This window comes from Coturnix japonica, chromosome 1, assembly GCF_054131305.1.
Source record: "Coturnix japonica strain WE chromosome 1, WE-NBRP24, whole genome shotgun sequence".
Classification (NCBI taxonomy): Eukaryota; Metazoa; Chordata; class Aves; order Galliformes; family Phasianidae; genus Coturnix; species Coturnix japonica.
Genome location: NC_140663.1, coordinates 14,241,742 through 14,265,183, shown reverse-complemented (window position 1 = coordinate 14,265,183; position 23,442 = coordinate 14,241,742). Strand labels below are relative to the sequence as shown.

General features: G+C 35.4%; 1 protein-coding gene across 5 annotated transcripts in view; it reads right to left on the bottom strand.

Annotated features, from left to right (window-relative positions):
• The window catches only part of TBC1D22A (TBC1 domain family member 22A), a 141,069-nt gene that overhangs the window by 23,087 nt on the left and 94,540 nt on the right, over positions 1-23,442 (bottom strand). For all 5 annotated transcript variants that reach the window (XR_014934099.1, XM_085514517.1, XM_015851943.3 and 2 more), the window contains one exon: positions 10,577-10,672. Coding sequence is in view for 4 of the 5 variants with exons in the window: in XM_085514517.1 (XP_085370643.1) it covers positions 10,577-10,672 (96 nt within the window). In the remaining variant the exon portion in view is untranslated. The remainder of the gene's footprint in view (positions 1-10,576; positions 10,673-23,442) is intronic.

The following is a 23,442-nucleotide window of genomic DNA, read 5'->3' as shown; positions in this document are numbered from 1 at the left end:
AAAGAATTTTATTGGTAAGTCATTGTTACCAGAACAAACTCTAAAATTCCACATTCAGATAACTCTCAACACTGAAGTTTCTTTTGATTCTGAAAAGAATAGTCAGGAATTGAAAAATATGCTGGCAACATTTTTTTTCTTTTAGGTTGCTCTCCTTTTTTAGTCACTACAGAAAATAAACTGTAATAGAAAAGTTCAGACTGAATAAAATATATTAGGTTGCCTATTGGCAAGACTGTGTATAATATAAGGAGTGCATAATATGATTTAACAAAAGAAATACAGATAAAACAAAAATGCACTCAATCTAAAACCTGTAGGGCTTATTTATGTAACAGTAAACAGGAATTGAAATTAACATGTCCAGAAATAGAAATTAAGCATCTTACCCTTTGTAAATTTGAAAATCTTTTTATTTCTACCATATGGGTTTTTTTTCCAACAAAAATATTTTATATTCAAATCTATGATACTAAAATCCTTAATCCCAAAATAATTACATAAATGAGCACTGGGGAAGGATGCCAACGTTCCACTGGGCTTGAGTAGAACGGGCTATTACACACTAAAGATTTCCTAAAAGCCTTAAGACAATAAAATTTTTCCGCAAGCTCCTTTCTCTGTTGTTTGGAGGAACATTCAGGTTCACCCAAACAATGTTCCCAATATGATATATCAGAGTTTTCACTCTGTTGCACACAAAGGGCTTGGGACTGTCACAGCCAAGTAACTTCTGCCCCTGAAGACTGAGTGCATGCTAAAGCATTCTTTCCCTTTCAAACTTTGAGAATTAAAGACATCATCCTTCAAGCAGTATAAATTGCATAAACACTGTGCTCCACAGTTTTTCTCAACACAACGGCAAGTTTGACAGGTGGAATTATATTCTCCCCTTTATTCAGAGGTCTCCACTGGATTTGCTTCCCTCCCTCCTTAGCTGACCATGTCTATTATAGTAGGAATTAAAAATCCACTGTCAGTTAGTGCCATAACCTTTTAAAATTAACAGAGCAAGATAAGTATTTACAGAGTGTAGGGTGCCATCACAAGTAGCTGATTTACCTGTGCTCTTTCACTGACTAGAAAGTGTAATTTAAACTTGCTTTAGCTCTGATTTATACCTGGCTCATAGGACTGGCTTTATTTCATTAAACCTTAAGCCTAACTACATCATTAACCAATCTTCATAAGGTTTCTGTAACAGAACCCTATCTACGTGTAACACATGTACTAAATCATGAATGTGGTTAACATTTTTCTTTTCTTACTTAGAAGATTAATATTTGAAAACATGGAAGACAAGCATTGGTAAATGGAGCACACCTGAATTAGCAGATACAACAGAATGCTAACTTTGTCACGTAGGTACTCTGATCTTTTTTGAAGAACACCAGAAAAGATGAAGTACAGCTCAGATCTACCAATACCAATACAAACAGCATTACAATCTCAGCTGTGAACTACACTAAATCTGTTGTCAAATATTTTTTTCTGCGTGAAAGGGCAGAATTTAATGAATTGCTGTATGTTGCACACAAAATCCAAGCATGAAAGTGTACTTCAGTGCTGAAGCTTTTTAATTTGATCCATCATCCAACATGTTCCCTGACCACCACAAAAGCAAACTATTCAAAAAGTAACTTACTTTGAACTGAAGAAAAATACTGCTCAAATGTAATTTTTCAAGTGGTGCACACACTTACAAGATGGAAAAACAGACCAAATACCGAGGATTATCAATTACTCTCCCTTCTTCAGATCACTCTTTGTAATAAAAAAAGGTAGACGCATTACACACTCACACTTGATTTATTTTTCTTTAGCAAATTTTCTCACACTATTGCAATCAATGTTAATCATTCTGGGAAAACTGTTATCATCTCAAAGAGACATTAGCATGTTATGCACGGTTTTAAACTTCACCTACTAATAATACAAAATTAATGGCCTAATATAGACAAATAGTGGGCCAAAATCAGTATCTAAAGTGCTGACAAGTGACATAAGTTACTAAGACCCTTGATTTTATGTGTACTTCCAAGATACTTGCAAGCTGGCTACCAGTGGAAAGCAATTGTCTGTATTCTTAACTCTTATACATTTACATGCAGAAACAGCCAGAACAACTTTAACAGCGATGCATCATTCTCCCTCTTAGATATTCCCAACTAATGCACCAGGCAAGAAGGCAACTGTTATTACAGCCCTGTACCTTGACTTTAAGATACGTCAAACTCATGTGAAATAATGACTTGGTAAAAGCTATACGCCTTAAAACAGATTAGAGTAAAAATGAGAAAAAAGTTACTAAATTACAGCAGTCAAAAAGTATTTATAAAAGATGATAAAAATGATCAGTGAGCACTGATGCAATATGCAGATCTGCAGAACTCACCTCCTTCAGTAGCAATATTGAAAACTTTCTGTTTTGGTAATCCAATCTCATTACAACCAATGAATTATTTTAAAACACTCTGGAATGAGAGATGAGCCTGTTAAAAATTAGACAGATCTCCTAAGATTAAGTCATGGCTGCAGTGGGCAGCTAAACCTAATTCCCTAGGACTTCCTCCATTTTCACTTAGTTGCTTCAGAAAAAGTAGGGCTGTGTTTCCACTGACTCTCATGATTTATCAGATAATATAGACTGGTTCATAGCACAGAGTAACTTCTCAGTTTTGGTAACATATAGATATATATAGATATATATATATGTACTTAAGCTACATGCAATTCAATATAATTGCACTATAACTTTCAATTCTACTATTTGCAACTATTGCAAAAAATTTAAGCAGTAACTATGACTTCTGGGAAGGGAAATGCATGGAACGGAGACAACAGAAATAAATGTGTAGATGTCAAATTCAGGTACAGAACATAAAACGTAACTTTATCACTGGAAATAAATTACTGATTATTTCTAAAAAGTCAGATGACCAGGAACTCTTGGCTTAAAAGCTCAAGTAAAAGAAAGAATGTGGGTTAAAAAATGTGTATTAAAGTATAAAGATACCCATATTGCTAGTTGAATAAAATATCTATCAGAAGTGTTATGTTTTTCTTTTGGTGTATTTTTATTGCCAGATTTTCACATTTAAAGTCAAGATTTCAAGAACAAAAAAAAAAAAAAAAAAAAAGAGTATGTAAAATAGGAAAAATAAGCCTACAGCCTCTTCAGAAGAAAGAGTCATGGAAATACACTGAGCCTTCAGAGATAAGAAAGGGCAGCTCTAAGAGTTTTGTTTTTCATTGTCATTAAACCATTTTTAGAGTACCATATAAACTGGTCAGAGACTCCCAGCTACTTTCTACAAGGAGGACAAGTCCTCCTCCTGGTATCAGACAAGTAACTCTAGTTTCTGGAAGGTAAGAGAAGCGTGGCCTAGCCCATCACTTCCATTTGAGATCAACACTGGAATTTCACAGTAATAATTTCTATGGGACTGAACTTGTATTCCTAAAACTGTATGATAAAATGTCTGCTGCACTTGATTTTTAGTATACTCAAGGGTGGAGATTAAGTCAAGATAATCACGATAACCAAAAGATGTAGATGCTTTTAATTAAGTTGAGCAGGCTTGTGAACAGAGCACTTGAAATGAAGCTGTAATAGCTGGAGTGGGACCAAAAGCCAACTGATGTTTTGTCTATATAGAAGATGAGATCGTGATACAATTTTTACCATGCTCTTCATTCCCTGTAGTTAAAGCTCTTAGTATGCAAAACCAATAAATAATGTCAGTAATTTCTTACTGCAAGCTGGCTGTTGTAAATATAAATGATGTAACAGTACCAACACCCAGCTGCCTACTTCCAGTACTCAACTTCAAGTTGCTAGCTATAACGTTCAATGTCTAAAACAGAGTTTTCCTTTTCTTACAACATGTGAATGTCTACCAAGTGCTCACAGCAGGGAATAAAATCACAGCAATGTTAGAAGTCAGGCTCTGTAGGTCAGAAATATTTCCATGCTCACACACTTCTGATCAGCTTTTGATATATCCACAGAAAAGGCCCTGTAATCTCCCACACATGGAGGGGGGGGGGCTAAACAAGGGCACAGGATCCAGAACTACAGAACCATCTAATTACACTAATTACACAGCTTATAGAGAAGAGGGGTATACATTCCTCTGTTCCAAAAACTACTCTGAAGGCAACAGGACGATGCCAAATCCTATCAGATCTTAGTTTGCCATGGGAACTTCAGCATAGTATTTCAGTCTATCGCAGTTTGACTCCAATTCAGCACTGACACATTAAGATATTTGCAATTCTCAGGAACAACACCTAATGAAACACCTATAATCTATTTAAGTCATACAGACTCTGTCCTTGGAGGTTTTCAGGACTCAGCTGAATAAAGCTCTGAAGAAATGCTAAAAAGGACTTTTATGGAAAAAATACAAAAATACACAAATTAATCACGCTGAAAAATGATAAAAACGATTTCCTCTGACAAGTGGCTATAAAGTAAAAGTTGTAACCAGGATTTAAAGACCAAACCGTAAAGCCTCTAACAGAAAATTTCTGTTCAGAGCAGGAGACAGGTAGACAGGAAGGAGCTTTTGGATACAGGGAATGAGAAACAGGAAAAAGCTCTAAACTGTGTAAGAACTTAGAGTAGACAGGAAAAGCTGCTGATGAAGGGTTCCTCAAGATAAAGACGAATGAATCAACCTGAAAGAGTTATTATTCCTCACAAACAAAAGACTGGATTTGTGGGCCTCATTACCAGAATGTGTGTTATGCTGCTTTTTATTTGTTATTGTCCAAAGCGTACTCCAGCTGCTGATAAACTCATGATTAACTGAAAAATAAAAATCAGAATAGTCTCTGTGAAGACATTAAGTTTTCAGCAGCACTGGCTATTTGCAATTAACTACCTTTGTTACCAACCAAATTTCACTTCCCCACATCCCTTCTGTCTTTTATTCAATATTCATTATATATTGGTCATTTTTTATGATGCTCAGAAGAAATACTATCTTTTTTTTTATATTATTATTTTAATTGAGATGCATTCTACTGCAGTAGAAATGGGAACTGAATTTCTAGCACCATACACACAAAAAGCTACATTAGATGCATTTATTAGTTGTAGATCATGTCATGTTATGGGAAGTCCTGAGCTTCTATAAAGGATAATGCAGAGAAAGTAACTGTTTAATAATCCTTACCAAAAATAGGAACTATATTATTTTTAAAAAAACTGTGAAAACCACATCACAGGAGTTGAGAACAAATAGATGGTATAAAATCACATTTCTGATATCTTACATTCTATATGACATAATCACCAGGATTTTCATATTAAACTTTTTAAACTAAAATCAGTAACTTGTGCAGGCAGCAGTGTAAAATTGCACAAATTATCTTTCATAAAGGATCATGAAGTAATACTACCCGATCATTTAACATAAGAGAATACATGAAGAAAAGCATCTTAAAACTAGGCAGATATTGTTCAAAGGCTGCAATTTGTCTTCCAGGCATCTTTTTATTCTGTCACCTCTGTAACTAGCTTACAATCCCATTTTAAGGTGCAGTTACACTATTTAACTCATGTACGTGACTCAAATACACACCACTGGCAAGTGTATAGAAGTAGAATTGACGTGTGTTGTTTATTTTAACTTTTTTCAAGCAATTTTAGCTTACATGCAAGCAACTACTTAAGTAGAAACAGGAACAGAAGGGACCTAAATGATCACCTAATCCAACTCACTGTCATAAAGAGGGATATCTTTTCCATGACCAGGTGAGATTTAAGAGGAGTGGTAAGTAGCAGAGAGCTGAGCCAATTCCATTTCAATGCTTGTTAAACAGAGAAGGAAAGGCAAAACAAACTGAAGGGGCTGAGGGTGCTCACTGCATCAGTAACCTAAATACACCATAAATGACGTTTGTGCAAACACAGGCACTGTGAAATCCTTCAGCAGCCTCTGAAATAGGCAACCACCTTAAAACAAACATATGCACAAAATGAAGATTCGGATTAAGAATAAATCTGATCACAACTTCGGAAGGCATATGCTTTTGCCTAAGTAATAATAATAGCATACATTTTCTTAAAACGTCATTCATCATTTGAGGTAGAATGATGGTGGTTCATCTTTCATCATTTGAACTAACATTAGCTTGCAATATTTCACTTTAATGAAACATTTTTAAAAGTCAAGAGCATTTTTCAGCATTTTATGGAAAAGAATACCATGTACACATTCATTCTGTTCATGAAGTCAATGAAGCTACTCCATAGCATTTACTTAGATTAAATAATCATTATTTTAAATATTACATAAATCAGAGGAAAGGACAGTCTCTAATTCAAAGATTTCATTGCTCAAGTAAGTTTCAATCAACAGCAAGTTCACAGAACGGTAAAAAGAACCAACACAAAACCATCGATGTGAATGTGACTAACAGCATCATAGCCTATCTGTCAAATCTATTCCATGCACCACAGAAAAATAACACTTACAAGGAATGAGAGAGAAGTAGCAAGATCTGCATTACGTGCTCCATTTAAATAAGATGGTCAACACAGAACACAGCACAGATACTTTCTCAGTAACTCAGGTAACACGTGATGAGGCTGTCATCTCTGGCTGATAAACTGGCAGTCAAAATCTCAGTACAGAATATGAGATGACAGGTAAGATGTTGGTGTTAGTCCATTAACGGCCTTGAAATAGAAACCACCTATTTTTCCTCGGTGCCACATAGGAAAGGAAGTTACAGAAGGTGAACAGTGAGAAAAAATGATGGACTGAAAAATGATCTTTACAGCTTCTTTGCAGACTGCATGAATATAAATGAAGCAAAAATGCATTTGTCAAAGCCAAAGAAAAGGACACTGTAGTAATAAAGATGTGGGTTAATGACAGCATGGGCGTAAATGTCTGCTGGATAGAAAAGCCTGTATCTTAGAATGATGAAAAAAATCTGCAAGACAGATTCCTACTGTATCACATTTAATATATTTTTATAGCTCAGCTATGTCAACAAAATTATAACTTACTTATACCAAAAATTTGAACTAAATCTCTAATATCCAACATTTAAATCAGTGTCAGTACAACATCACTATTAACTTACCTTCAGTATGACAGATAAATCTGATCCCTAGTGTCCTGTTTCCATACAAATCTTTCAAATATCCTGTCCCTGACACTATTAAATTCAACAGCTATATTTTCCATTAATATTTTAATTCTAAATATGCTCAAAATCATGCTTGAATGTTTTATCACTAAACATTATCAGCTACTCATATTTCTCCCACAAATTCGGGAACGTTTTGGAATTACATCTGTACTTTGGAAAATGAGTAACAGTAAGTCAAATTCGAAGAAAAAGCTACAGTGATTCTTTCTACAGATGTAAATCAAGCACCAAGTAGTAGTTTTCACGTTTTAATAATTTATAACATAACCCCAACCACGACAACCACGACAGAACTACATGAAATCAACAACAAAAATAAATAAATAAAAATAAAAATGAAGACCACACACATACAAATGCTTTCTGTGATAAGGGCCTGTTATCACGCACAGGTGAACATTTGGTATGAAAAAATTAATTGCTTCATATGAGGAAGAATACACATCACACACTTTTATTAATTGATTAGGTTGCAGAAAGGCAGACTTAAGATAATAGAAGCAAGTACCTTAAGAGCAAAGGTTATATTCTATCTTCATTCTGTCTGTAACGCTACTATTAACATACTTCAACAAATGATAGAAAAAATGTTGCCTAACCTAGCACAACCGAAACCTTTAAAATTGTCCTTTGATCCAAAATGTGCTCAGTGTCTCATCTGGTTCATGACCACACCTCTCTGGTCTCTGTGCTCTGGGGAAAAAATTCGGCCTTAAAAACTTCATGGGTTTTTTCATACTACTGAAAGCAGGCAAATAGAAATGTAAAACAGAAGTGCAAATTTTCACAGAAAGCATAAAGGAACCAGGTGTCCCAGCCTATCAGCAGACCTGTCTAAGTTATTTTATATGCAGAAAAAATGCATACAACACACTCTGTGCAAGAGAAATGATTGGACATATGTACTGATGATTCACAAAGTATTTTATAAATCTCAAAATTTCACTGCAAAATGTACCATACCTAGGACTTCTCAATAATGTGAATTCAACACAATCATATTCATCTAACAACATATACTGAACCTCTAAATTTTCAATGTGGTTTAAAACTCAAGAGTTCTGATTTCTTTCCATGGAAACTGCAATAGATACAAAGAGCACAATAACATTTTTTGCTGAAGCAAATTCTCAGCTACAAAACACTGTTTTTCAACATAGTCAACATCATTACCTACGCACTTTCACCAGCAATGAACAACAGCCTTTGTGCTGTGCTCATGAAGTGTCACTGGTGACACTCCAGTGGGTTGGCCTCTTTTCCCACATAACTAGCAATACAACTAGAAGAATGGCCTCACGCTTCATCAGGGGAAATTCATGTTGCATATTAGGAAAAATTTCTTCTCTAAATAAGTGGTCAGGTGCTGGCACAGGCTGCCCAGGGAGGTGGTTGAGTCATCATCCCTGGAGGTGTTCAGGAAACATTCAGATGTTGTGGTTTTGTTGGGAAATATTGGCAGTAGGTGGAAGGTTGGACTGGACAATCTTGGAGGTCTTTTCCAAATTTGGTGATTCTATGACCCACTGTCTCTGTCACTACTCTTGGGATGCACTATTCACCATCTAACTGTCCTTACATCCACTCTTTGGTCTCTAAAAAGTCTCAGTAAGCATCAATGAATGTCAGTGGATGTTACTGTTTCTGCATGGAGGAATTCAATGACACACCTTCGCCTCATACACGCTTCCATGTCAGATGCCATTTTGTCAGATGGCCCCCTCTGCTGCTATCTCTTCCATGGCAACAAAATGTAACAGGAGGAAGGTTCAACACCTACTGCCTTTGAGGTCATGGGCCAACATTATAAAATAGGAAACATTACTTTTGGAACAGCTGTCGTAGAATAAGTAACAGTCTACAATACAGCTACTGATAACAAAGTGGAAGAATACTGTTTTTTTTTTCTCCTATGGGAGAGAGCATCTTTTGGAGAATTTATAACAATTTAGATTAGTCATTTTAAAAGCTGCTGTTGTACAATAGTGGTAAAGCCTTACAGTGATAACATTAGCAATAGCTCACAGGACCTCAAGGTTACTAATTGCTTATCTATGTGGTAAGTGACATAAAGCAATATGATAAATGCGTTCCATTGTCTTACTGATTTATGTACCTTACATAGCCTATAAGAAATTAAACCATAAAGGCATATCTTATTTATTACGTTAATGAACTCATTTGAACACATGTAAGGAGAAAAGAAATAGTCACAGAACTTCACCTTGAGATCATTAGTGCTAATAGCATAGTTGCAACATATTTGATAGAGAGGCAAAAATGTTAGGAACTTTGATGCTGGATACCAGTGGAAATTAAATTAATAGGATTAGCAGAGAACAATTATATTTGAGAGGTATGACTACCAATACTGAAATTATTTTTGACAAATTACCAGTATTATCAGGTAGTATAAAAGCAGTTACATCATGCCCACATAGGTTTATTTAAAGCAAACATAGACAACAGCAGTTAAGACTGTTTTAGATAGAATAGATTGCAATGATACACGGACTCATACAATGGCTCATTTGTACAGGGCAACAGAGTTCAGTCAGCTGAAGGGAAAATAAGCTGGTAACAGGCCATTTAACTGGGGCAGGAAATGGTGTCGGCTTTGCAGTGCGGTTTGTTTACAGCCAGCCTGGAAACAGGCCTTTAATGCCATTTATGAACTGTGTGTGCATCTGAGAGAAAAATTAAATATAAAGTATTGCTTTGAAATGGAACTGTCACCATTTCACAAATATAACTGAACTTCTACGTGGGTATGGAAATTATTTGCCTATTTACAGTATTCAAATCCCATTCCAAACAACTACCAGATATGCTCTTTGATGGACAAATAGTAGATTTTCAAATGTAAGACCCGAAGTAAGCACTTTTACAACCCTTTTATTTGCCCCTGAAATATAGGCCTATTATTTTTGAAGGTTGCTTGCCTTGCTTTTTTGAAAGAAGAAACATAATCTTGTTAGAGTTTGCTGCTACATTATAGAGATGGGAATTCATAAATAAGTAACTCCAGTGATGTATTTAAGCTTTAAAAAAAAATCCTGTTACCTTTCAGAAAATTTCTTTATGAGATACGTAGGATTTACTTATCAGAGGATCTCCAGAAATCATTTTCTTAACATCTGTTTCAGTATAAACAACACTTTTAATTTTTATTTATTTATTTTTTCTGACCACACATTTACTACTGTCTGTAGTCTCTTACTTCAGGTCTAACAGTATTGGAGAAACCCTAACAAGTAGTTACACATCTTTAGTCCTGCTGCAAGTGTTACTGTTTTGTCATAAATTCATCCCCATGTAATGCTTGGAACCTACATTTAAATAAATTCCTTGCTGTGATTGAAAAATATCCACAGATTTTTGTATTACTCAATTCTTTACTTACCTGAAAGTCTTTCTCCTCCAGAATCTCCTTCCGCCATCTGACAAGGAATGCAGCACAGACATACAAGTGGAAGTGAGAAAAACCCTCTGGTTCAGACTAGAAAAAATAAAAGTAATAAAGAAAAAAACATCATTACAATACATACTTCTAATTAAGATACCCTCCAAGTGCTTTTTTATGACATTCACTACTAGCTACATGTCACCTAAATTGCTTTCTATTGCTATCACATATATGTTTGCATTTTACCCAAGACAAACTTATTCATAACTGTAACCAGAGCTAAGGTGAGGTACTAATTTACTCACCATACTTAAACTCATTCTTTACAGATGTATTTTTCCCATTTCTGATATTACCCAGTACTGTATTATCTATGCTGTGTCATGAACATACCCCTCATCTCCATTATTAATAGCTTTCTATAATAAATGCTACAATAGTAAGCTACAACACCACTTTAAAACAATGGTTTATAGTCATTAAAACTAAATCTTGGTGCATAATTGACTGAATTAGAAGTTTAGAACATGAATTAGAAGATACAACCTATTATTTAAAACTGATATAATAATATATAGATTTTATTTCTATTAAACTGAGAAACTCAGAATATGTAAAATATTCTACACAGCATTTGTAACAGTGTGATAAAGTAACCTTATTGCAGTCACCAGAGGAGAAGGAAGAACATCCCCCTTCTCCACCCTTTGCTGACAGAAGTTCAGTAGCTCCAGTGCACGGCAGACACTGTGGGCAGCTACTGAACCTACAGACCATGCTGACCGAATTGTTAAAAGTCAAGAAAAGAGATAATGCCAATTATTTTCAGGGCCGTTTTAAACTTTAAGCTGCAGTTAGTTATTGTTGGAACCAGAAAAGGAAGATTTTTATTATAATATTCTCTGATATCTTCTCCTATTGTAAGAAAATTATACTTGAATAACACAGTAAGTTAGCACAATGTAAAATCCCAGAACAAAGTACCTGGTAATTTTGACTAGAACTCTCCACAGCTCATCTTTATCAAAGAGATGCCAATTTATAACATTAAAGCTATAATTTTACAGAATCATGTACTTATTACGATCCTCCTGAAAAATCCACATCCTCTATTTTAGCGACAACATTGCTGAAGGGATGGAGATCTACCAGATGTAAAAGTGTAACCATATCTCAAAAAACAGACTTGCAAGAAAAGTGGTGCTACCACTTATTGTATCAGATATTTTTGTGGCAACATTTAAATTATTAAAGATAACTCTAAAAATGCAGAAAGCCAATTGAAAGAAAACAACCCTCTTGCTACTTTACTCTGTAAATTCAGAGAACATGCTGTATATTTTTAAATTCAGTCTTTGACAACAATCTTTGATAAACAAGGCATAAACAACAATCTTTAATAAAACTTTCTTTAAAAGGATGAAAAAGTATTTTAAAACGTTTAAAATCAAGTCTAGAAACAATAACTGTGTTCTACATTTTCTCAGCGCTGTATTATATGCAATTTTTCACTTGTAACATGAATTTTAAAAACGTCCTTTAAAAACAGCATTTATCCATACATGAGAAGCTCTCGGGTTTCTCTGGAATACACAGAATAGTCTCAGAAGTGACAATCTTTCTCTAATTTGAAAAGCAAGCAGGGTAGTGAAGTCCAATGAAAAGAGAGTGCTCTTAAGACCAAGTCTACAGCCCGCGCAAGAAAACATCATCACACATGAACAGCACTTTCTGAAGGGTATTCTATCATTGGTAAAGACTTTCAGGCCCATTAGGAACAAGAGCAGTAACAAAGAAGAGAGAAAAAGGTGCCACTGCTTGGTGAAATATGTCCTGCATTCAGATCTCCTTCAAAGAATGGGTGACCCAAGAGAAAGGCACCAGTCTTATCATTTGCAGCTAAAGGGGAAGGAGGAAAATGACAGCTATAGAATGGAGGCCAATAAAGGTAGACTGAGACTCTTGAACAGATACAGGGAAGTACAGAAATACTGGAAATACAGAAAAGATGAAGACTATTCTTGAAGATGAAGCAGGAGACTGAGCAGCCGGTAGACAGGCAAATGTCATTTAAAGCAATAATTATTAATAAGTATAGTTTACGTTATAGGTTACTTGCTATAGTCGCAGAAGGAAATAAAGATCTGTATTTCTTTAACGACATGATATAAGCAAGAAAGAGAGAACAGAAAGGAATTTGCTCTGGTGTTAACATATACATTAATTAAGCATTTTTCTCCTTGCTCTCCTAAGAATATATGAGTTCTTGAAACATGTAAGAAAGAAAGAAGGATTAAAGAAACCTATATGTGAATTAAAATGCAATTTTCAAAGTTACTTTACAGGAGCTGTTGTGAAAATGGTTAAGTTTGCTGTTACACTCACATAAAAATGCTAGAGGTAGTCAAATTAAATCCTCAGTGTTAATTTTGTTTGATAATAACCCAAGATTCCGATTCTAGGCCCAAGAATTTAGTGTGTTATCACACAATAATGAAACTTCTTCCATAACCACAAAGTCAGGAGAAGTGGCTTAAAAAATTAGCAGCAAATATGCTCGAAAGTGTAATAATGGCAACTGAAAACGTTTTTGAAAAATTGCAGAAAAAATCTCTGAAAGTATAGAAGAAATTTTTCTCATCAGCCTTTTTCCCCCCCAATACAATTTTCTTCAGCTCTTTTAAATGAAACCAAATAGGTTTAAACACGCAATTTATTAGAGAAAAAATGCATATGTCCCTATAGGTTTAAAAACTCATCATGCTTCAGAGATAAGCCCGGGCTACAAAGTATTTCCAATGGATAGTTTTAGACAGTTTTGGAAATTGAGTAAAACAGCTAATGCATAATTGCCTTTTCTAACACCTGCTACCTATTATACTTCTCTATTTGTAGCTTTTGAAGTTATGAACAGTTTGATCTCTAAATGTACAGAAATATGGAGTACAAGGTAAAAGCTATTTAAAATCAAATGTAAACAATGACCTTGATTTAAATATTTTAGCAAAAGATTTCAAGACAGATGTACAACCTTCCAGAAGACTTATTTTGAACATATTGCAGTCGATTCAGGGCACATTATCTAAGCACCATCTGTCATTATCAATAAAAATCATTCCAGTTGTTAACATCACAAATATCTCATTGCTCTGCAAATGCTGGATCTCCTCTACAGCTGAAATGAAAGGCATTCTTTATACTGCACTCCCCTAACTTCCTCATTTAGACAATCACTGTCACAATGCAAATTCTGCTGCATGACAGGACTGATTATTGTCTAGTCAATGATTAGTCTAACCTGCCTCCCATACACTGGATGCTTCAGTGTTTAGGGAGGGTAGGTACATTTGCTGAGAGTAAACATAATACATGATTATTTTTGAAGTACTTGGAACGATTAAAGCTACAAAACTGTGTCAGTGTTAGGCAATAAAATACCACATTTAACACTCACATAATGATTCAGAATTAAGGACTTAAAAGCATTTTATGATTACAGATGAATAAAGTAACTTTATGTAAATCATAGTTCTTACTACATAAGCAAGAGCAGACAGTTTAGATATAAGAGGCTAAAGTCATTTTCCCCCAAATACCTAGTATTTCCCTTAAATTTAATGGAGAAAAAGAGAAGAATTAGGATCATCATGGAAGGTGGGATCCACCACCTGGGAGCTCCAGCTTCCTAGGTACAGAATCAATCCACCCCAAACTTGAGAATTAGAGCTCCAGTCCAAGAAATAATACAGCACCAGAACGCTGCTAAGAGGTCCACCTACATTTATCGTAACTCATCTGTCCAAAGATTTTTGCAAATCTGAGCTTTGTTTTGTAGCAAAGAATTCCAAATATATGCTATACAGCGTGTCTGTATTTAAACAGACACCTGCTAATTCTATCCAAAGCTGTTCAGTTATCACAATTAGAATATGAACAACTCCTTCCTATTCACTATCTTCATTAATCTCTGCCTTTTTAAGACCAGCATCTTTCCTGCCTTTTCTTTACATTAGTGTGTTTTTTTCTCCATCCCACAATTCCCATGTACAGGTTTTACTACCTTTATTCCCTGCAATTTTCTGTTTCTGAAATAGGGTCCAAACTGCATATAGCACGTAAGAAGCAGACAGAAAACAAACATACAGCTGAACAATAATATATTGTTCTCCTTTCCTAATAAATTCTAGCTTTTATTTTTATTCTTTCTTATCTGCTTCTAAGTTGCTATTTTCTTCTTGTGTTGGAGTGTAGAAAACAATCTAGAAACCTGCAGTTGTACAGATAAAGTTAGGATTTTTCCAAACGCACACACAATATCACTTTATATTTGTCCACATGGAATTTCACCTACTATTTACTGCCTGGCTGTTTTTAAGAACATGAAGTCCCGCGACTCCTTGCTGTCAGCTCTTATTACTCTGAATAACTCAGCGCTGTCAGTAAACTTTATGGTTTCATTCCTCCATCCCTTTCTTCATCGCTTAAATAGAAACTGCTAAAGTCTCATCAAAAACTGTAGATTACATGCAATTTTCCTTTATTTTGAAACCTGCTTCTTGACTCATACCATCTGTTTCCCAGCTTTCAGATAGTTAGTATCCATGCAAGGGCAATCCCTTCTATTGCACAGGAGAATTACAAAAATACCTATTAAAAAGATTTATTAGCATTCAGTTAGCACATTATGGATTGTCTTCTATTATTGTTTTTGTTTCACCTTGCCTACCCCCAAGGAGATTGTCCCAAAAGCAACAAGTGACCAACAGCACTTGTCTAAACTGAATCTAATCCCACAATAAACACAGCAAAAAGTTGAATCGTTTAGGTTTTAAAGGCAAAACAAATTACAATCTTACTTACAGGCGGGACCTAAAAGCAGCTGCTTATAATTCAAACAGCCATCAATTTATCTGAAACTTTATGCATTTGTTTTACCGAATTAAAACCAATCTGATACAAACAAAACTCACAACACTTTAAAATGTAATGGAAACCAGCATTTGCAGGTCCTAACACTAAACCAGAAGTATCCTGTACAGCAAAAATATGGTGTAAAAGTTATCACCTTAACCTTTACTCCTTCTAGCAAGGCCCTTATTGAACAACCGCTTTTAAAAAAGCCCTTTGCAAGAACTGTGTTCCCATTTCCTATATCTGCTAGGAATGTTCAAAAATGCATCTTACTATGTTATATTAGCATTGGCAGATTTATGCTGAAAACTGAATGATAGGCCAGTTTTCATAGAAAAAAAAAAAAATTAGTAGCTGGCCTCTCCAATCTGATTAACAACAACTTTGCAACAGATCCCAAAAGAAAATTTATCTTATAAATTTCTGCTGTTAAATCCCAGCCACAAGGAATACAGATCACCACTGAACTATTTTTGGATCAATATTTTGCCTCATAAGAATGTTGTATACCGCACGCAAAATTCATGGTAAAACAATCAATATAGAATGAAAAGGATGCTATTGAACACTATTTACTTTATTTGACTTAACTATTATTTTTAAGAAGCAACTTTCATATAGTTTTCCATGGTAGCTTGTGTTTTGGGAACAAAGTTTAAATTCCCTTCACTGGCGAACATGTTCAGCTCAAACAGAATTAAAAATAACCAGCCTCAGGTGTATATTTGACTTTTTGTCCTAGCTTTTCCGAAAAATAAAGTGTGGGAGGAAAAAAACACCAAAACAGTTTTTCTTATGTGGCTTGATGTGATTGAAGTTTTCATCATGAGTGGTAGAATGACAAGTAGATTCTTAGTCGATGAGGGACCTCTGTAACCAGTACCAAAATGTGTCTTTCTTCTACAGTTGCTTTTCTTCTCATGGGCACTTATTAAAGAAGGGAGAACAAGGCATTTTCCTTGAAGAATGCTTTTGATACAAGGATAATACTGAACTCTACACAAGGAAAACAATTATAATCTGAAATATGTATTTGGAGCGCAGGTCATATGAGGAGAGGCTGAAGGAGCTAGGAATGTTCAGCCTGGAGAAGAGGAGGCTCAGGGGAGACCTTATTGCTCTCTATAACTTCCTGAAGGGAGGCTGTAGTGAGCTGAGGATCAGCCTCTTCTCTCTTGTCATTGGCAATAGGACCAGAGAGAATGGTTTCCAGCTGTGGCAGTGGAGATTCACGCTGGACATTAGGAAATATTACTTCTCAGACAGGGTGTTGAGGCACTGGAATGGACTGCCCAGGGAGGTGGTGGAGTCACGAACCCTGGGGGTATTCGAGGAGCATTTGGATGTTGTGTTGTTGGTTTAGTGGGAGCTATTGGTAATAGGTGAACGGTTGAACTGGATTATCTTTTAGGTCTTTTCCAGCCTTGGTGATTCTATGATTCTATGATTTCCAAGGCTACAGTGAGCATTAATACACCCTTCACTTCCTCTAACAGAAAGAATCATAAGCATACAGTGTATTTTGTTTCTTTCATGAGCATAAAGTTGAAGAATACACTTCCCTATGCACCCTGGGTCCTGGGTATTTTCCACTGCAGAAGTCCCAGGCAGTCAGATCATATAAAATAGAAGAGGATGTGAGGACATGACACCAGCTGCAGTCTTTTCAAAAATGAACACATGCCTGAAAAATGTAACCCTCTGGCTATTCCAAGGAAATTCATTTTGCATCCTTAACTTATTCAGATGCCCCATACTGTAACTTCTTGGATGAAAGAAGTTATGGAAGTAGGGACTGAGCCATTAAAAGGTTGAGGATAAAAGCAAAACTGACAGATTAGCAGAACCCTCAGCACAGTGAATTTAAGAAAATCTTTTCTAAAACAGTTTTTTGGGTTTTTTTTTTTTAAGGGGGTTCTAAGACAGATTTGACTCAAAATTCCCAGATCAATATTTTCAATAACATGCATGTTTGGGATATCAGAACCTTAAGTCTTCTTTTATTTTAAGCTAGGCTTAAGGTTGGGCTTCAAGTAATTGTCCCCAGCTGGAAAGAAATTTGAAGTTTTCTGCTAATTAAGACCACATTCATTACATCTGAAATCATTAACTTGAAATATTAAATTTTCTTTTCAAGTTGAGACCTGATGCCAATTAGTTGGAAAATGTGGTGAAAAAAAAATAAAAGCTACATCACACTGAAATCAAAACAGATTTATTCACAGAATTCTCCTTAAAGATATGCTTTACCTTAACAAGGCACATGCTAAAATCAGGTCATTAGCAGAAACATGATGCAACTGATTTAATGCTGAAGTTAACTTTGCTTTAAGGCAAAATATTTTCCTACAAATATTAACCTGCTTTAGGCAGCCTACTGCAGAGATACAGGCACCATTTACAACAACTTTTTCACCTGTGACAAGAATTTTGGAAGATCATGTTGATCAACATTAGATCACACTACCTCCGTAGCTTGCTTTTAAAAGGTAAATGAGCACAAATGAACAGCATGACTAATATTTACTAAACTAATTCCTGATTTCACCTTTTCAATTTCCAAACTATTTACCTCATGTATAATTCTGATTATTTCTGCCATTCATTCCCAGAGAACCTCAATGCTGGGAAATTAATTAATGGATACAATAGAGAAACTGTCAGCATTGCTTAAATACAGTTTCAACATTGGCTTCATTTACATGTAGCCTTTTATTCTAAACAATAGGGCTGCTGATTTTTTTGTATTAAATTGTTAGTTCATTAAGAAGAGCACAATGGTATCCTTTTCTGCAGATATTCATTGGTTATCACATTTCGCTCAAATACGTAATCCATGATCAAGACAACCACTAGAGCTTTTAGCCCCAGAATTTCAAAGATACTGAAAGTTGCACAATTATATAACTGCTTGATTAATTGGCTATAGTGTTATCATATCATTAGCTTTAATTAAAGTTATTCAAGTATTCAAAGCACAGTTATAAAGTAAGAAGTGTAAGATCATTACATCACAAGTGAAAGAAATGTTTTAAATAATCATATAAATGCATACCCCAGTGAGGCCAAAGGACTAAACCATAACAAGCAACATCTAAGTAACAGTATTAAAAACTAACAGTTGCTTATTTCAACTTCTCAGAAAATAAAATATTCTTACCGGGACACCGTCAAAATGTATTTCAAATGCATCCTCTCACTGGTGTTAGGCCTCACATCAGTTCCAGATATGGAGGTTTAAATGTTCAACTTCTGGTTGAACTTCTGGTTGGTATAATGATTGCAACAAACACTGAAGTGAATGACTACAGCTCATCTGAGAAGGCTGCAAAGCCTCCTCCTTAGAGATCTTCAGAAGCCACGTGGATATGGGCACCCTACTCTGGATGAAGAGAAACCCTGCAATCCCCAAATACCCAGTTGTAAAATCCAGGTAACATTACATCAAAGTAACATGTAAATGTTTTAGGAAGATGTCTAATTAGATTCCAAATAGAAAACAACATTGATATTAGCGCCTCTTGTCTTGTCTACAAAGAATAGTTTTCAATTCTGACAGAGCTTTCCAAGCCTAGCTAAGACGTATAGTCAGGAATACAACAAAGGTTTTCAGCTCAACCATTATGAAGATGGTCAAGATGTCACACTCTTGTTTTTAATAGCCTTCTCTTACCATTAAACCGCACTACAAATCTAGCCACAAAATCTTTAATTTCCAATCACTGGCATTCCTCTAGACACTAGGAAATAGTTGGAATCAATATTTTCCTCTATTTGCTGGCCTGCAAAAATGTGAGCACTTACTCATGAAAATACTGCTTTCTTGCAGAGCAGTGCAATCAGTGAATCCACCTGAATGGATGACAATTTTCCTGAATGTTCCATCCCATCTCACGACAGTGATCTAATTGCAACTTTTCATGACCACATGACTGCTTAACAATATTCTTTGGCCTTCGAGCCTTGTGCTTCATTCACCTACTACTAAAACTATCATACTGATAGATGCCATAGAATCTGAAGTAGGCAGCTGCTGAATGCAGCAGTGTCTTAACTGTCACAGATTAGACAGAGTATAACATCTGAAAACATTAGCTGCCTTTCAGCTACTTCCAGCACACAATCTCTATAGTAGTGATTGTGCAAAACTGCAGCTTTAAATAAGAGTGGATGTCAAAAGCAACTGAGAAGCCAACACCATTACTCATTTCCAAGTATCTGCTCAATATCTCAAATGGAAATGTTAATAATGCATGTACTTTAATTAAATTCATTAGACAGTTAATAGCTATTGCCAGGAGCTTGATTTTGTCTGAATTAAAAAGATAAGCTGCTTCTTACCAAAACACCTAATACAAAAGGCTCATCAGACTGATACAATAAAAAAGTCCTCTTCAGACCATTTCTACTTCCATCCATCAACTGATTTTCACAGAAATAGAATAACAGTGATGACAGGGTGTAGCTTCGCTGCATTCTGATCAGAATGTGGAACTGTAACAGACTTGAGCAGAACTTTATTAGCTCCAACAAAAATATTTTCCTAATAACATTATTGTTCTAAAGATGCTAAGATGGCTCAATGGATATAGCTTCCTTAATACATAAATTTCTCTCAGGACATTGAACCAAGGGAAGGTGTTTGATTCAAATCTTCTCAAAATGCTGAAAATCAAAACACTCTGAACAGCAGAACAGCCAAGTTGAAGTCTGTACTAATGATCAGTTTTCACATTTGTACCACTGATTAAAGACTGTAATGTGAATCAAAAGACTTGTGTGAGAATGGCAGCATGCCCGCTGTCATTTTTTTTATCAAGGTTCCCTAGAGGATAACACTGATGCTATAACTCCCATCTCTGAAAACCAAAAGCTCTGACTAGAACCAGAAGAGCCTTGTCCAATTAGTGGACAGCATCACACATACTACTCTCCAGTGCAGCTGTACCATACACTAATCACTGATGCCATTCTGACAGGGAGACTCTTGAAGTTTGCTGCCTCCAAGAGCCAAGATCCAGAACACTGCCAAGAGAGTAGTGCCAGTCTACTATTGCTCCTTCATGTGGGCAAGACTGATACTGGAAAGTGGAACTCAGTCAGATTCAAAGAACACAATGAAGCCCCAGGAGTGTAAGTGAAGAACACTGGTGTCCAAGTTGCCTTCTGTTAAGTTTTGCTAGTTGAAGAAAAGAGGAAAGCCAAAAACAGACATATAACACATATCAACTCCTGACTACATGGCTGGCGCCAGTGTGAGGGTTTGGGATTTTATTACAAGGGGACTTTCTGTGAAGATTATAAACTATTAGAGAGAGATGTCATCCACCTGCTTAGAAGAGGCAGGGCAATCTTCAGCAGCAGGCTGGCTAACCTAGTGAGGAGGACTTAAACTTGCCTAGAACACACTTCTGTTAGAAAGCAGGATGTCAAGCTGTATGTTCAAACATCAGTTTAAGTCAGTATGAGTGTTTTAATAGCTCAGACATCATTTCAGCTGCAAATACAGCTTCACTCAGTTCCCAGCTACAGCCTGACTGTGAGTACAGGGCACATAACCTTTAGCAGAAATTTGAAGTAACCTAAAATCCCAGTCCTACTGAAACAACCCAAGCCCTGTATCTTGCATTGGATGCCTAAACACTCCTCAGAACTTTCAGAAACATTTTACAATTGATTTTATTAATGCTGCCATGAAAGTGCCTACATAAGTTATAAAGGATAGCAGCTTAAAAATATAGCAAAAGAACAAAAAAAAAATGCACTTCCATTTAATTTTCTTAGAATCTCTTTTATAAATTATAAAAAGCAATAAGGAGACAACCATGGAATAAAAAGCCATGTTCTCTGGCTTCAGGACGAATGTTATCAACAAAATGAAAGAAACAAATATTTAGCAAAATAGCAATTCAGCCTCTAGAAAATTACAAGAGAAATCAAATAGAATATTGTCTACCCAGTCTATGAACAAAAATAATAATAGACGCATATCAAAATATAATTTAACTGTATCTGTTCTTCAGCTTCCTAATACTTTTCAAATTAAACTGATTTTCTCTATATTATTTTGTTTATACCAGTGAAGACTACTCTGAACTTCAGTTTATTATGTTGCAAAAAACCCAAATTACTCTGAGCTTTTAGGCTGTAAAATGTGAGTAGAATATACCTCTGTTGGAAAGCAGGACGTCAAGCTGTAAGTTCAAACATCAGTTTAAGTCAGTGCGAGTGCTTTAATAACTCACACATCATTTAAGCTGCAAATACAGCTACACTCGGTTCCTAGCTAAAATGCTTTTTACACAGCTCACAGAATAGTTTGGGTTGGAAGGGATTCTCTAGTTCTAGTCCTCCTCTTATAAGCAGAGATATCTGCCACTTAACCAGGTTGCTCAAAGCCCGATCATCCAGTTAGTTTGTATATTTTACTGTTCCTTGACTTCCAGCTCCCCAAAGTTACTATGCTGGCCATTACTGCTCATCTCATGTTGTTTCAGAATTATTTTTTTTCATAAAAGTTATTACCCAGGCCACTGCTTAATACTGACCATTATACAATTTCTGCTATCACGGAACAGCCCTGAAACTCATCATTTACTAACAAAGTTTGTAGCTCATTCCAAAGTGGATACAGTACAGTGCTATTATCAAAAATGTGCTCTAACCAATCATTGTGCATTCCAAAAGGAGCTGTGAAAGAAAGAAATCAGCACACCTGCAGTTCTAGCTAAGATTTACACAGTGAAGAGACTCTCAGAGACATGCAGAAACTGCTTGTCCAGATTCAGGAACAGGTTCTGGGGTAGAAATAGTAGTGTTAAATAACTAAACGATTCCAGAAGTTCCACAATTCTCAAAGCAAGCTCCATGCTACTGCAGATGGATTGTGGGCACCTTTCAAGAATCTGCATTTGGTCACATAACGTTGTGGCAGTATTCTATTCTATGGCTAGTCCTAGAAGGCTGTGAAAAGCCACTACAACCCTGGAATCATAAACTATAAACCAAATTAATACTCATTTATGAAAAACAACAGGTGCTACTACTATGGAAATAAGTGAAGTTAAGAGGTTACCATGTTACTTGCTCACTGACAGCCTACAGGGATTCGAGCACCAGATTTCGGTTTCCATAAAACGCTACAGGGCAGGTGACAAAAATAATTAATTAAAGTTATAGCTAGAAAAACATTAAATAGTAAAAAAGAAGAAAACGATCTTCCTATAGATACATGTATAATCTGAAATCATACAGGCAGTTAGTCTATGCTTAAGTATTTAATTTCAAAAAGTGGCAAGGCGTAATGCAACAAAAATATATTTTAAACTGCATTTCTATAGAAATTTCAAAAAGTATTTCATTATGAAAATGTTGTGGTTTTTTTTTTTAATAAAGCAGATGCTGGATTACATAAAAATAAAACAGCTTTAATCAACTACTTAAAGATAATTTGTTGTGAAACATTAAACTGAACTTAAAACATACTCAAGAACAACTTTGCTCTATCTGCGATCTATGTTTTAACAAAGCATAACTAAAGAACATTCATTATACCTTTCAGAAAGGACAGACTGATTTATTTTCCTTCTAACACACCACTTTTCTGCAGGTTTGATAAGTAACTACAAAGAAAGAAGAAATCCAGTTGGAAGAAAACAACTTTATTAACAGACAGGACTCTATCATTTTGTTAAAAAAGTATTAAATAACAACACACACCACTTTATTTTTTTTCTTTTCACCTACATTTACTAAAGGATATTAGGAAGATGTAGTTTATATTGGGTTGACCCTATTTATTATTTTATAAATGAGTTTCAAGTAATCTGATCTCCATTTACTCAATGAAAGGAAAATGGCAGACTGTTGAGGACATCTGGCCGTTTTTATCCATAAATTTTTGCAAAAGAGAAAAAACAACTCAACTGACAGTATTTAAACATAGAAGCAGG